This window comes from Motacilla alba, chromosome 5, assembly GCF_015832195.1.
Source record: "Motacilla alba alba isolate MOTALB_02 chromosome 5, Motacilla_alba_V1.0_pri, whole genome shotgun sequence".
NCBI lineage: Eukaryota > Metazoa > Chordata > Aves > Passeriformes > Motacillidae > Motacilla > Motacilla alba.
The window spans coordinates 60,235,900-60,248,989 of NC_052020.1; the positions used below are offsets into that span (position 1 = coordinate 60,235,900).

Here is a 13,090-nt window from a genome sequence, read left to right on the forward strand (position 1 = left end):
CAAACGGGCCTGGAGCATTTTGTGCTCTTAGAGGCTGCCTAAGCTCTTTTGGATTGAAAGAGGAATAAATCACATCTGTGTGCGCAGCTTCCGGATATCCCAGTGACTCGGTGAATGGAGCACATCACAGCCCTTGCTTAGGCTTTTATTCCTGCCTTTTACAGCACCATCAGGCCTTTTTAAGAGCTATTTTGTCTGAAGTAGGCTTAGCTTTTCCCTTCAGCCAAGCTCTGCAGCTTCCTGCAAAGTGGTTGTGTGGGAAGAGAGGACAAAAGAAGGGACAGGCTCGATGTGGAGAGAGCGTCTCTCAATCGTGGCTGTCCTGCTCTAAGGGGCTCTGAGGAATTCTGGCATTGAAGAGCTGGTTTGTAGTCCTGGCCCGTGAGAGCTTCATCCGCAGCCTGTGGAAGGGAACTGAAGCCTTTCTTCTGCTTTCCGTGAGCAGAGGGTAGTGGGGAGCAAAAGGTCTTGCAGAGTTCAGCATCTGAAGAGAACAAGGATGAGAAGCAGGGGATGTGTCTGGGCTCTGCAGGTGCTGCCTCTGTGGTCCTGCCCAGCCAAGCAGGCACAGGCAGCCAGCTGGAAAATCCCTAGGGAAGGCAGCACAAGCAGGAGTCTGCAGCCGGAACATCTTCCCAGCCCATGGGAGAGGCACCTTCTGCTCAGCCCAAAGGAAGCTACTGCAGGTCACTCTTCAAAGCTGGTTCTTGGTGCCACCAGCAGGACGAGGTGTTCCTGGCTGGGAGAAGGTTTGTGCTCCAGAGCCCTTCCCATGTGCTGGGGCTTCCCAGGGATGAAGATCCCTGTCACCAGCACAGCCAAGGGGCAGCAAGAGTGGAAGGTGACATCCTTCCCTTGAACCGTGTCCCCTCCTGAGCTGATCTGGGGCTGTTCCACACAGTCCCTGGGAGTGTCTCCTGCTCTGTCACATCTCAGCCCAAGGCTCTGCCTTAACCTCTGTTTCTCCAGCTGCTGAATGAAGCTCAGCTGTGGGCTGGGAAGTGAGTCTGGAAGAAAGTTTCCAAGGTGAGCCAGGGCACAGACATGTCCCAAAGCTTGGCCGGTGGCAGCCCTGCATGGCTGCCCTGGGGTCTCTCCCAGCCTCCTCCTCCCTGAGCTGGGCAGCCCCTGCTCTCCTGGTTTTCCCTCATCCAGCAGATTTCCTGGCCTCTGGCCAGACTCCTGCTGACCTCTTCCCATGCTCTGGATGTCAGGATGAAGGAGCAACTCACTCCAGGTGGAGATGGAGAAGTGGAGCTCAGCAGTGCCTCCCAGGCTTCTCTCCAGGCACAGAGCTTCCTCCTCCCTTCCCCAGCCAAGCCAAGCACCAGAACCTTTTCTTTCAAGCCCAGGTCCTCATCTGGAGCCCAACTTTCAATTCCTGACCATCTCTGGAGTGACCCTGAGCAGCAACCAGGGCTTTTTGAGCAGCAGCTTTTGGAAAGGGTGAGCAGCCCCAGGGGGGTCAGCCTGCAGGGAGCTGCAGGGGTGTGAGGGGCTAATGAGGGAGCACAGCTACTCATGGCACTAGTTCCTTTCACTCTTGGTAGGGTTAGAAGCTAAACTAATAAACAAACTTTGAGCTCTGTTTATTGGCTGTTGTGCAATAATTTATCTCCTCTGACCCCGCTGACACCCTTTGCTTCCACAGCCTCGGCCACAGCAGCGAGCTGCAGAAGTTCCAGCCCCCCCTGCAAAGAAATGTCCCCTTTTTATCTGTTTTTAACACAATTCCCAGCTCAATCCATACTCACAGCAGAGCTGGGAAGGCTGGGGAATGCAGTGTGAGTGTGTGGATGGTGGATTCTACATTTTCATGTTAACGTAATCCTGGAAAAGGTTAGGGAAGAAACTGTGGGAGGTGACTGTGGTAGCAGGGAACAGAAACCAGTGACCCAAGAGGTTCCCTCTGCTCTGACATTTTGCTGTGAATCCCACAGGTTAAATTCTTGCTGTAAGGCTCAGATGTGTTTTGACAGGTACAAAGGGATACCAAGAACACAACCTCCCGACCAACCCTTGAGTAAGGTGGGTGCTTGGTGGTTCTTAGGGTGCTAGAGCTTAGCACAGCCCTGCAAAATGTCACCAGCTGGGCTTCCCACCCCCGATTATTGTGCACAAAAAGGTTTGGGATGTGTTAAAGCACGATGGGGCGTGTGCATGGTAACCTGTGAATTTTTTTAGGTGCCTTACTGTGAAGAGGTGCAGGACCCCCCCTTTACAGGAAACCAGTTGAATTTGTCACGGGGACACTTTGGAGGATGAACGTGTTTTCCTTGCTGTCAGGCTGCCCTGAAGGGTCTCTCTGGGCTGCCCAGCACCAGCCATCCCTGCCCTGCCAGCAGAGCAGGGTCTGTGCTCCTCTCCAGGCTCGGGCTGGGGAGCAGGGCCGCCCAGCAGAGAGCCCATGTCTGATCTGCAGTTTGCCTTGATCTTACGTTTAGACACGCAGTCAGAAGAACAGACCCTCCCTTTTCCAGTGCCTTTGGAAAGATCGCAGCTTCGTAGAATGAGTCCTTTCTCCTCCACCCTTAATCTGCAACCCAGCTTCTCGGGGAGATCCTACTTTGAGCTAAGATCTTCGGCCCACCAGCTGAGCTTGCATTCTTCCTTACAGTCCCTGAATTCAGCCGGTGAGCTGAGCACCTCTGGCGTTGCCTCTTGGTCTGTGCTTCTGGGCATCTCCAAACTCTCTGTTCGTTCTGTTCCGCTGTGTTTGTTTTCCCCATGGCGTGCGGATGGCGGTGGCAATTCTTTCTGTTTGTCAGTGGCCTGCTCCTGCCGCCCAGGGAGGTCAGCGATGTGCTTCTCCTGGGGTGTTTCAGGTGTGGGCTGGTGGAGCAGCACAGTAATTCCTTACCTGGGTGCTGCTCTTGGCAAGGCTGAACCCTCTGGCGATCATAAATCCCTGAATGATTTGGGTTAGAAGGGACTTTAAAGCTCATCCACTTCCACCCTCCTGGTCTGGGCAGGGACACTTTAGAAGATTCCTCGTTTCTGGCTTGTGCTGAGCTTGTGTCGAGGGTTAATCAGAAAAGACATTCCCTGGGTGAAACCTGGGGGAATATCCCCATGCTTTCCTTTCTGAACACAACCAGGAGACGCAGCCTCTGCTGGGAGATTTGGTCTGTGAAATGAGTTGGGTTGATTAAATCCAGATCCCTCTTAAGAAAGAAGCAAGTCTGGATGCAGGCTCTGGCTTGTTGCTCAGAGAGACTGAGGACTCCCCATCCCTGGAAGTGTCTGTCCCAGGCCAGGTTGGAGCAGCCTGGGATAGTGGAGGGTGTCCCTGCCCACAGCAGGGGTGTGGAATGAGGCGATTTGTGTCCCCTCCAACCCAAACCAGTTCGGGATTCTGTGATTCCAGCTCACAGCCCGACTTCGGGCCCGGAGACGTGGGCTCTCTTCTGCTCAGCTTTGAGCGCTGGGCTCAGCTTTTCCAAGCCCAGATGTGACCATCCCAGAGCCCTGTTTCCTGCAGGGCAGAGGACACCACCCCTGTGATGCCTCGCTGGCCTGGCAGCCCCACACGAGCTCGGGAATCGCGGGCTGTGCTGGGATGGAGGCAGGTCAGGCACAGTGAGGGATGGATTTGGGCAGCCAGCAAGGGGCCACAGGCACAGGGATCTCTCAGAGCTGTTTTCTAACCAATCTTTGCACATCTTCTGTTGCTAAAGATCCTGGGCCCTGATTCTTCCACCACTCTGGATTGACACCACTCCAAAGGCGTTCATTCCCGGCTTGCTCCGGTGGAAGCCCTGGAAGAATGGGGGCCCCCGATTGTTTGACTTCCATCCCATAACACGGAATGAGGAATGCTGCAGCATGACCCTTGCCAGAATAACCAAGGGGGGGACCCCGCAAACTCTCTTTTCTTTGTGCTTTTTATGTTTGGTTTCTCATCGTGCTGCTGTGAGCTGATGGCTTCCAACGCTGTTTTGTTACGGACGTTCCTTCCTTTGTGTCCGGTGTTCCGGGACCCTTCCGTGCTGCGCGCGAGCGATACCCATGTGTGCACCTTGGACCTCCTGCAGCCCCGCTCTGGGGTGGGGGGACAGGGAAAAACGGGGTCCTGAATGCCAAAACAGGGGCTGCGTGTCCCTCACGAGAGCTTGGAGCGCAGCCGTGCGCGGAGACCTGGAGAAGCGGTGTTGGAGTCGGGACACGGGGCAGGATTCATTAAAGCAGCCTCAGGAGGAGCCTCTTGGCTCAGCACGGAGCACAACCACAGCCAGGTGCTTTCCCACCAACACCCAGGGCAGGAGGGGGGAACCAGGCAAGGAGCTGGGCAGGGGTGGCCCTGAAATCCCCATGAACACAGGGCGGGTGTTGGTGTCTCCTCCTGGTGAGTACAAGCTCCTGGATCAGGACAAGGTCCTGGGTCAGGACAAGCTCCTGGATCAGGACAAGCCCCTGGGTCAGAACAAGGTCCTGGGTCAGGACAAGCTCCTGGATCAGGACAAGCTTCTAGGTCAGGAAAAACTGGAACAGGACAAGCTCCTGGATCAGGACAAGCCCCTAGGTCAGGAAAAACACCTGGATCAGGACAAGCTCCTGGATCAGGACAAGCTTCTAGGTCAGGAAAAACTGGAACAGGACAAGCTCCTGGATTAGGACAAGCCCCTAGGTCAGGAAAAACACCTGATCAGGACAAGCTCCTACATCAGGAAAAACTGGAACAGGACAAGCTCCTAGGTCAGGACAAGCTCCTGGATCAGGACAAGCTTCTAGGTCAGGAAAAACTGGATCAGGACAAGCCCCTAAGTCAGGACAAGCTCCTGGATTAGGACAGGCTTCTAGGTCAGGAAAAACTGGATCAGGACAAGCTCCTGGATCAGTCCCTGGCTCCTATGAGGTGCTTGCAGCCAGCAATCAGGCACAGGAGCATGAAGGGCACCCTGACACATCCTGTCCTTGCAGCTGATGAAGCTACAGCCCTTCGGGGTCTGAGGCAGGTGTCAGCCCCCAGGGATCCCCATTCCAGCTCCATTCCCACCCAGATCCATCAGGAGCTGCCTTTTCCTCAATCCCTGTCCTTCCAGGAGGGGTTTTTCAGTCAGTTCAGAGAATCTTCACCGAGCAGCCAAGATACTCCAGCAAGGCTAAAATTTCCTGCCTCTTTTCTGGAGAAAAGCAGAATAATTTGGCATCCTGAGCAGTCAGACTTTATTCAGTCCACACTCAAACTCCCAGGCTGTGTTTGCCACCCCTCTCCGTGCCCTCTGGCTTTAATGAATCAGGCCTCCCGTGGCTGCCGGTTGCTTAATTAACAATGAAATGCTCACGAGTGTTTGTCAGGAGGTTGTTGTTCCTTAGCTGTGATGTGTGAAATGTAGTATCTCTTTATAGGATGCAATTTTGACACACAAGGATCGCCTTACTCCCAATTAGGCAAGTATCTTAATTACAATTTACTGGCACCTACCGCGTGTTGCTTCGTTCTTTTTGCTTTTTTATCTTTTCTTTCGCGACTGAGCGGCGTTTCTCACTCGTACCCTGCTTGCAGAGCACTCCTGGATGTGACAGAATCCTGGAATTGTGGAGGTTGGAAAAGCCCTCTAAGGCTGAGTCTAACTATTCCCCAGCACTGCCAAGGCCACCACTGAGCCACGTCCCCAAGTGCCACATCCACACAGCTTTTAAATCCCTCCAAGAGTGGGAACTCCACCACTGCCGTGGGCAGGAGGCAAATTTGGAGAAGTTATGGTGGCTGGATAATGGAAAGGCATTTTGGGTTTCCCCCAAATGGTTTTAAAGAGAAGCCTGAGGTCAGTGCTCTGGAAATGGCCCTGTAATTGAGAACTGATCCTTCTGCTGTCCTCCTCTTGTAAACTGAAAGAGGGCAGAGTTAGGTTGGATATTGGGAAGGAATTCCTGATGTGAGGGTGGGGAGCCCTAGCACAGATTGCCCAGAGAAGCTGTGCCTGCCCCTGGATCCCCGGAAGTATCCAAGGCCAGGTTGGAGCCACCTGGGATAGTAGAAGGTGTCCCTGCCCACGGCAGTGGGTGGAACAGGATGAATTTTAAGGTTCCTTCCAACCCAACCCATTCCATGATTCCATGATTCTCAGTACACATCCCTGCTCATTAAGGCACTTGAACGTGGGCCAAATGCCACAGATGCAATTAGCCCCTTCGCAGCTAATTAAAGCAAGGTGGCTGCTGCTTGCCTGTCCTCTTCAGATTGTCTGCAGGGCCAGTGCTGCTCATTCCCCTGGGAGAAGGAGCCTGCAGCCCTGTGGGATTCCCTCCTCACCCTGCCCCCTCTCACAGCCCCAACCCATCCTCGCGCCTCTCGCCCCACCTTGATGCAAAATGCCGACAGATCCACGCTCTGGCTGGAGTCACAGACAAGCAGGAATGGTTTCTCCTTCTCTTCCCTACCTAACCTGACGTGCTGTTTTCTCTCCCGCATGCCTTTCCCTGGGAATGACCACAGTTGACATTAAAAAAATGGTGGCAGGTACGGCACCCCCGTGCGCGGCGCGGGGAGCGCGGGGCGGCCGCGTGCATGGCAGCTGTCCTGTGGAACCTTCCAATAAACCAGTGAACCAGTCTCACCCGAGTGGTTTTATTTTTCAAGCCGCCAGAGTGTTTTGTTGGATGTGTCAGTTCACATTTTCAGCTGGAGGAAACCACCTGGGGAACCGGGCTGGTGGCTTGTGAACGCCTCCCTGTCCCTGTGTCTTGTCGAGGACGTGACACTGTGTCTGTCAGATTTGCAGTAACCAAGTCCTGTGCATTTAAACCAGCTGCCCTATGGAGTCCTGGAGGTTTGGGGGCATTTTCCAGCCTTCCCATGAGTTCTTGTCTTAGGTGTGGCTCGCTGCTTGGCAGGGAGGTTTCTTTGTGTGTCTCAGTAAATGAAGACCTTTGTGTGTGCTTTTGGTTCCCAAAAACAGCCCTTAAATACACAAACAGCCCTCAAATACACACACAGAGTTTATCTGCTGATCCTCAGTTCCCTTCCCTCACTGACCTGACTCGGCAAACTAATTACACTTGGTCCTGAGAGTGAGTAACATTCCAGGCCAGGCTGGACAGGGCTTGGAGCAACCTGGGATAGAGGAGGGTGTCCCTGCCATGGCAGGGGGTGGAACAAGATAGGCTTTAAGATCCCTTCCAACCCAAACCCTTCCACGATTCCATAATTCTGTCAGAGCCTGGAGACCTGGTGAGGATCACGTCTCCTGCGAGGGCCGAATTTTAGGAGGCCTTGAGGATCCTGCGGGCTCACGAGCCGAGACATTGGGAACCATGGAGCAGCAAGAGCGAAACTCCTCCAAGTCCTGGCCATAAAACCTCAGGCACACTGGCAGCTGCAGCCACAGGAGCTCAGAGCATCCCTCCGTGGTGGAAGTTGTCCTTCCGTGGTGGAAGTTGTCCCTCTGTGGTGGAAGTTGTCCCTCCCTGGTGGAAGCTCCGTGTCCTGCATGCAGCATGCCCTGTCCGTGTCGCTCCCCGCGGCCCCGGCGCGTCCCCACCGCGCTAACCTCGTGTCGTTTGTGTGTTCCAGTTGCTTGGTTTTCTTTCGACCCCTCCTCTGCCCACGCTGACATCATCTTTTCCAACGACAACCTGACTGTCACCTGCAACAGCTACGATGACAGGGTGGTGCTGGGGAAAACGGGCTTTTCCAAAGGGCTCCACTACTGGGAGCTGTCCATCGATCGCTACGACAACCACCCCGACCCGGCCTTCGGCGTGGCTCGCATCGACGTGCTCAAGGATGCCATGCTGGGCAAGGACGACAAGGCCTGGGCCATGTACGTGGACAACAACCGCAGCTGGTTCATGCACAACAACTCCCACACCAACAGGTAGGTGGGCAGGGACGGGGGCTTCCCCCCCAGGAAGAGCCTGTGGCTTTGAGAGCGGTACCTGTAAGTGTCCCTGGGGAGGGTGACATCAATCCTGGTCGTCTCTGTTGGAGGGTCCCCAAGTGGGGATCATGCTGCCTTGTTCCAGTGTTCCTTCCCTGCCTGCCGCCACTTTTTCCATGCTGACTCCTCCTGTTGGCATCCCCTTCCCAGTAACAGCCAAATCCTTGCAACTCCTGCAGCAACATTTGCCTCGATCCCCGAGCCACTGCTCGTGTTCCACGTGGAACTGGGGATTTTGTTTGGGGAGAGCCTGGGGTCACCTTCCTGCAGGCCTGAGGGCCTTTCCCTGATGGATCAGCAGTTTTGGTGTGGTGCTGTGGCTTTGCTCCACAGTTCCACGTGCTTTCTCCCAAGGCTGTGTGGCTGTAGCTGCTCTCAGGGTGGCTTTTCCCTTGGGGACATCAAGGCAAGAGGAGAGCAGCTCCATGGGAGGGTAGAAGAAGAGGTTCCCAGGGAATGATGAGCATGGCTGGGATGGGAGCAGGTCATGGCCTGGCTCTTGGGTGAGCTGTGGTGTTCACCATCACCAGTCCTTGAGCTCCATGGCCTGAGCCAGGAGCGCAGGGCTCACTGAGCCTTTTCCTCCCGCAGAACCGAGGGCGGGATCACGAAAGGCGCCACGGTGGGAGTGCTGCTGGATTTGACCAGGAGGACTCTGACCTTCTCCATCAACGAGGACCAGCAAGGGCCTGTGGCCTTTGAGAACCTGGAGGGCCTCTTCTTCCCCGCCGTCAGCCTCAACAGGAACGTGCAGGTATGGGCTTGGTCGGGCTCTCTGGAGCAGGGTGTGACATTCCCAGCAGTGGGAAGGGGTGACCTTGCTGTCACATTCCCCCTCCTGCTGCTGTCACTGCGGCGGTTGCTGCTCAGTAGCAGGAGCAGGAGGGGTCAAGCAGCAAGGGTGGCTTGGAAGGAGCTAAACTTGCACCCTAAACCACCCGTGAGTCTCCAGAATCAGGACAGGCCTCCCTGTAGCCTCATTCCTCGCTCCAGGTTCCTCCCTCAGGGCTGCTGAAGCACCAGGGTTCTCCTGCCCTCCTTGGGATGGGATTCCAACAGTTTGGTAACTGTTTTGTGATGCTCCCTCACAAGAGCCTCACCAGCTCCTACAGCTCTCCTAGGTCCTGGATGGGAGCGTCACCAGGGAGAAGGGCACCTTTCAAAGCCTGTTTTCCTCTGGGACATTTCAAACCCCTCTTCTCTCCCTCTCTCCCAAGCTCTCAGCTCTCCTGAACATCCCCAAGCGGTGCCACCCTGGGCCAATCCGGTATTTCCATCTTTCATTTCTCACTGATCACATCCCTGCAGTCCTCTGTCCCAGGGAATCCTCCACACCCTGGCTTTGGCACATCCCCCCTGCCACTGCCTGCACCTCCAACCCTGCACAAGTGCCCAGGCACATCCAAGGACACGCTGCACTGATGGATCATCTCGGGGTGCCCAGCATTTTAGCAGGGTCTTCTACAGTGGCTGTCAGACCTGGAGAGGGACTTTGGAACACAGCCTGGAGAGACAGGAGAGAGAGGAATGGCTTCCCAAAGGGCAGGAAGAGATGGGATATTGGGAAGGAATTCTTCCCTGTGAGGGTGGGCAGGCCCTGGCACAGGGCGCCCAGAGCAGCTGGGGCTGCCCCTGGATCCCTGGAAATGTCCAAGGCCAGGCTGGACAGGGCTTGGAGCAGCCTGGGACAGTGGGAGGTGTCCCTACCCATGGAGGGGGGTGGAAGGAGATGGGCTTTGAGGTCACTTCCAACCCAAACCATTCTAGGATTTTATGGTCGCCTCTGTGCAAGGGCAGAGGCACCAAGTGGCCTCTGTGAATCAGGGATCCGTGGATTAGGACATGCTCTGCTGTGTCCATCAGGATCCAGGGCTTGCTGCGCTGTCACCAAGGCAGTGACGATTTCACAGCAGCACTGGGACAAAGGTGTGTTGGGACCATCCCAAACTTTGGGAGCATCCTTGCCAAAGTGTCCCGCCCCAAGGGTCTCACTGGCAGGAGAGTCTGCCTGGCTTGGAGAAGGGCTGGGAAATGTTTATTGAGGAAACACTAACGAAGGCCGTGTTGTCTGTGCTGGGTTTAGAGGTGCTGTATTAATCTGGTGTGGTAAAAACATCCTGCTGTGTGCTGGGTTTAACTCCTACCTCAGTCCTCTACACAGCCATAAGGGACAGGGCATCTCTGGAGCCCCTTGGCTTTGTGAGTTCCCTGGGCAAGGCAGAGCCTAAATCCCCCAGCACAGAAATCCCTTGGGATGCAGATAAAAGGCTGCTAATTAAGCCAAGCCATTTATTATGCTTTTTTGGAGGTATATGCCTAATTGAGAACAACTCTAATTAGGAGGAAAATCTCCTAATTTTAGACAGTTTCCTTCAAATCTGTATCTGAAGGGGGAAATGCTGCTGCTGCAATAAAAGGAGGAATTGTGTTCTCCTCCCAAATGAAAGCGTTTGTGGAGGGAACTGAATTTCACCAGTGCCTGTGTGAGCATGGCCCTGCCCCAACATCCTGATGCTGCTCAGCTTCCCCACCACAAAGCTCCTTCCTCCCACCAGCAATCCGCCACATCCCCTCCACTGTCCCTGTCCCCCCTCTGTCCCCATCCCCACTCAGCTCAGGGGCTTCTCCAAGATCTCCTCTGATGTCTTCACTGTCCTTGATGTCCCCCCATCCCCTCTTGTCATCTCACCTGCACAAAGACCAGCTCCTGGCATGTCCCACCTCTCTGGCAGCCAGCTGTGGGATTTGTACGCAGCCGGCTGGGAATATCTGGGGCTTGGTACCAGCAGTGCCAGCTCACTCCAGCAGCACAGCAAAGCGAGGAACGAGCCAGATGGAGCCACTGCCACACTTCTGGGGACACCTGCATCTCCAGTCACACCCTGCCTGTCCCCAGTGCTGCTCCTGCCCTCTCTGGGGACAATGTGCCAGCTGCCATGCCACGAGCTGTCCCAGCTGAGACCCGTGCCTCTCCTTGCAGGTGACGCTGCACACCGGGCTGCCGGTGCCCGAGTTCTACGCTTCGCGCTCGGCCATGCCCTGAGGATGCTCCCGGAGCCGGCTGCCTCTTCTCGGGACGAGAGGAGCCAGCCCGTTCCTCCTGCAGGACAAGGCCAGCCTGCCAGCTGCGGGTCCCTGCCCAGCTGCGGGTCCCTGCCCAGCTGCGGGTCCCTGCTCGGCCTCTGGCCGGAGATGGGGAAGCAATCGGGAAGGAAGATCCTGGCTTTCGGCCGCCTCCGCTCTCCGGCCTCCGCGCTGTCCCGTGTGTGTGCGCTTCGCTCCTTAGCTCTCCTTGGCTGATGAAGTACCTAGGTAGCCTGAGCTGTTCTCCTGTGTCTGCTTTTAGGTTTGGTTTTCCTAATTTGAGTTGGGGTTTTGGGGGAGGGGGGCAGTTCTGTCTCGCTTACCTCTCCCGTGGGGCCAGCCCGAGGGACCCCACCACGGGAACGCTTCCGCCCGCGCCAGCCCGGTTACTTTGCAGGATTCTTTCTTTCCCCTGTGGCCTTTCTTGCAGAGCACCCTCGGTCATGTGTAGAGGTGGGTCCTGGATTACCAGTCAGTCTCCATGTCCTTACCAAAACACCCCACTCTGTCCTGTGTCCCCCTGGGGCGTCTCTGCGGGGCAGGGGGTGGCCGTCCTGTCCCCAGGTGCTCCGGGTGCCGGCAGGCCCTTGGTCGGGTGCTGAATGCCCATGGGGGGCTCTCCAGGGGCCCCCCACACCTCGGTGCCAGCACGTGCGCCGCAGCCATAGACCGGAGAGCCCTCGCCCGGCTCTTCGGAGATTAGTGTTTATTTTTTTATAGTTGCCATATAAAGCCTAGCCTTAAATTCAACTGATAGTGTCCTTCCAATCACCGGAGAACTCATTCTGCAGTGAGGGTCTGACGGAGAGCCCGGGGGTGGGGATGGGATGGGGAGGGAGGAGAGCTGGCCACGGCCCTGCCACGCACTCAGGAACGCGCGCTGCTGCCGGCAGCAGTTCCCGTCGGCCGCCATGCCCTGCTTGACTTTCTGGTAATCCAGAGGCAGGAGAGGAACGGTGCCAGCCCCGTGGCCGAGCCGAGAGCGCCTGCATGCGCTGTCCCCTCGCTTCGCTTTGCGGTCCCCGCGGAGCCGGGACGGGCAGCGGGATCGCTCCCAGCCCGGCCGGAGCGGAAAGAGAAGTGTAAATAGCCCATTCCCAACCAGCCCAGTGCCCTCCTCTAGGACAGTCCCGTTCATTCCCTTGTTGCTCTAGCATTAGGGTTTCCTAATTTATTGGATGGGTGCTATCTCGTTGACTCCCGCCGAGGAGTTCCTCCCAGCTGCCGGAGAGCCGTGTTGCGGGACAACGCCGGGCAGCTCCTGGGTGGATTCCTGAGGAGCCCCCGTGGCCGGCTCACCCGGGGCTCCTCTCTCTCAGCCGTCATCCCCCGTTCTTTAGGGTGTTCATGGTGCTTCTTAGAGTCCCAGTGATTGTAAGACGTCGTCCCCCCGTTGCGCGATGGTAGCTGCACACAGCCGCTGTACTGACGAGAAGTGTCACGTTTGCCGTTCTAATAAAGGACTTTTACCAGAGAAGGGCAGAGCTTCCAGGGCATCTCTGTGCTTCGCTTCCCATCTCATCCCCCCTGGGGCACAACCCTCACTGTCCTTGGCCAGAGGCAGCAGCAGAGAAAGGACAGAACTCAGTCAGTGGGAGGGAAGGGACCATGGGAGCTGCTTGAAGAAGGAATTCTTGGCTGGGAGGGTGGGCAGGCCCTGGCACTGGTTGCCCAGAGGAGCTGTGGCTGCCCCTGGATCCCTGGAAGGGGGAAGGAATGAGCAAGGATGGATACAGACCACCATCTCCCCAGGGGGATGAAATAGAAGCAAAATTCTAAGGGATCAGTGGAGGGGGAGCCATTTCCAAGGGAACAGTATGGAGAGTTCTCCCAGGGCCGTGAGAAGGACTCGCTGCTGGGATATCAGTGCCTGCTCTGTTTTCCCAGAGTGACTCAGGAGAGGTTTTCAATGTGCAGCCTCTGAGCTCATCACGGGCTCCAGGCCAGGGCTAAAGAAGAAAATGCTAATGCACGAAGTGCATCTCAGAAGGATGCTTGTTCCTTCCAGAGTGGGAATGTGCCCAGAACACCGGAGATACAGGAAGCTGCATCCTCCCTGCAGCATGTAAAACCAGCCTGTAAGTCATGTACAGCACAGGGAACAGCCCAGGGCCAGAGCATCT

At 56.1% G+C, this 13,090-nt stretch overlaps 1 protein-coding gene across 7 annotated transcripts in view; it reads left to right on the forward strand.

Annotated features, from left to right (window-relative positions):
* TRIM9 (tripartite motif containing 9) overlaps positions 1-12,444 on the forward strand; it is a 66,048-nt gene extending 53,604 nt beyond the window's left edge. For 2 of the 7 annotated variants that reach the window (XM_038138176.1, XM_038138177.1), the window contains exons 8-13: positions 2,445-2,633; positions 5,350-5,391; positions 6,440-6,463; positions 7,517-7,820; positions 8,475-8,637; positions 10,864-12,444. In XM_038138176.1, coding sequence (XP_037994104.1) covers positions 2,445-2,633; positions 5,350-5,391; positions 6,440-6,463; positions 7,517-7,820; positions 8,475-8,637; positions 10,864-10,926 — 785 coding nt within the window. In that variant the 3' untranslated portion in view covers positions 10,927-12,444. The remainder of the gene's footprint in view (positions 1-2,444; positions 2,634-5,349; positions 5,392-6,439; positions 6,464-7,516; positions 7,821-8,474; positions 8,638-10,863) is intronic. The other 5 variants (XM_038138183.1, XM_038138182.1, XM_038138180.1 and 2 more) reach the window with 4 other exon arrangements.
* The last annotated feature ends 646 nt before the right edge of the window (positions 12,445-13,090 follow it).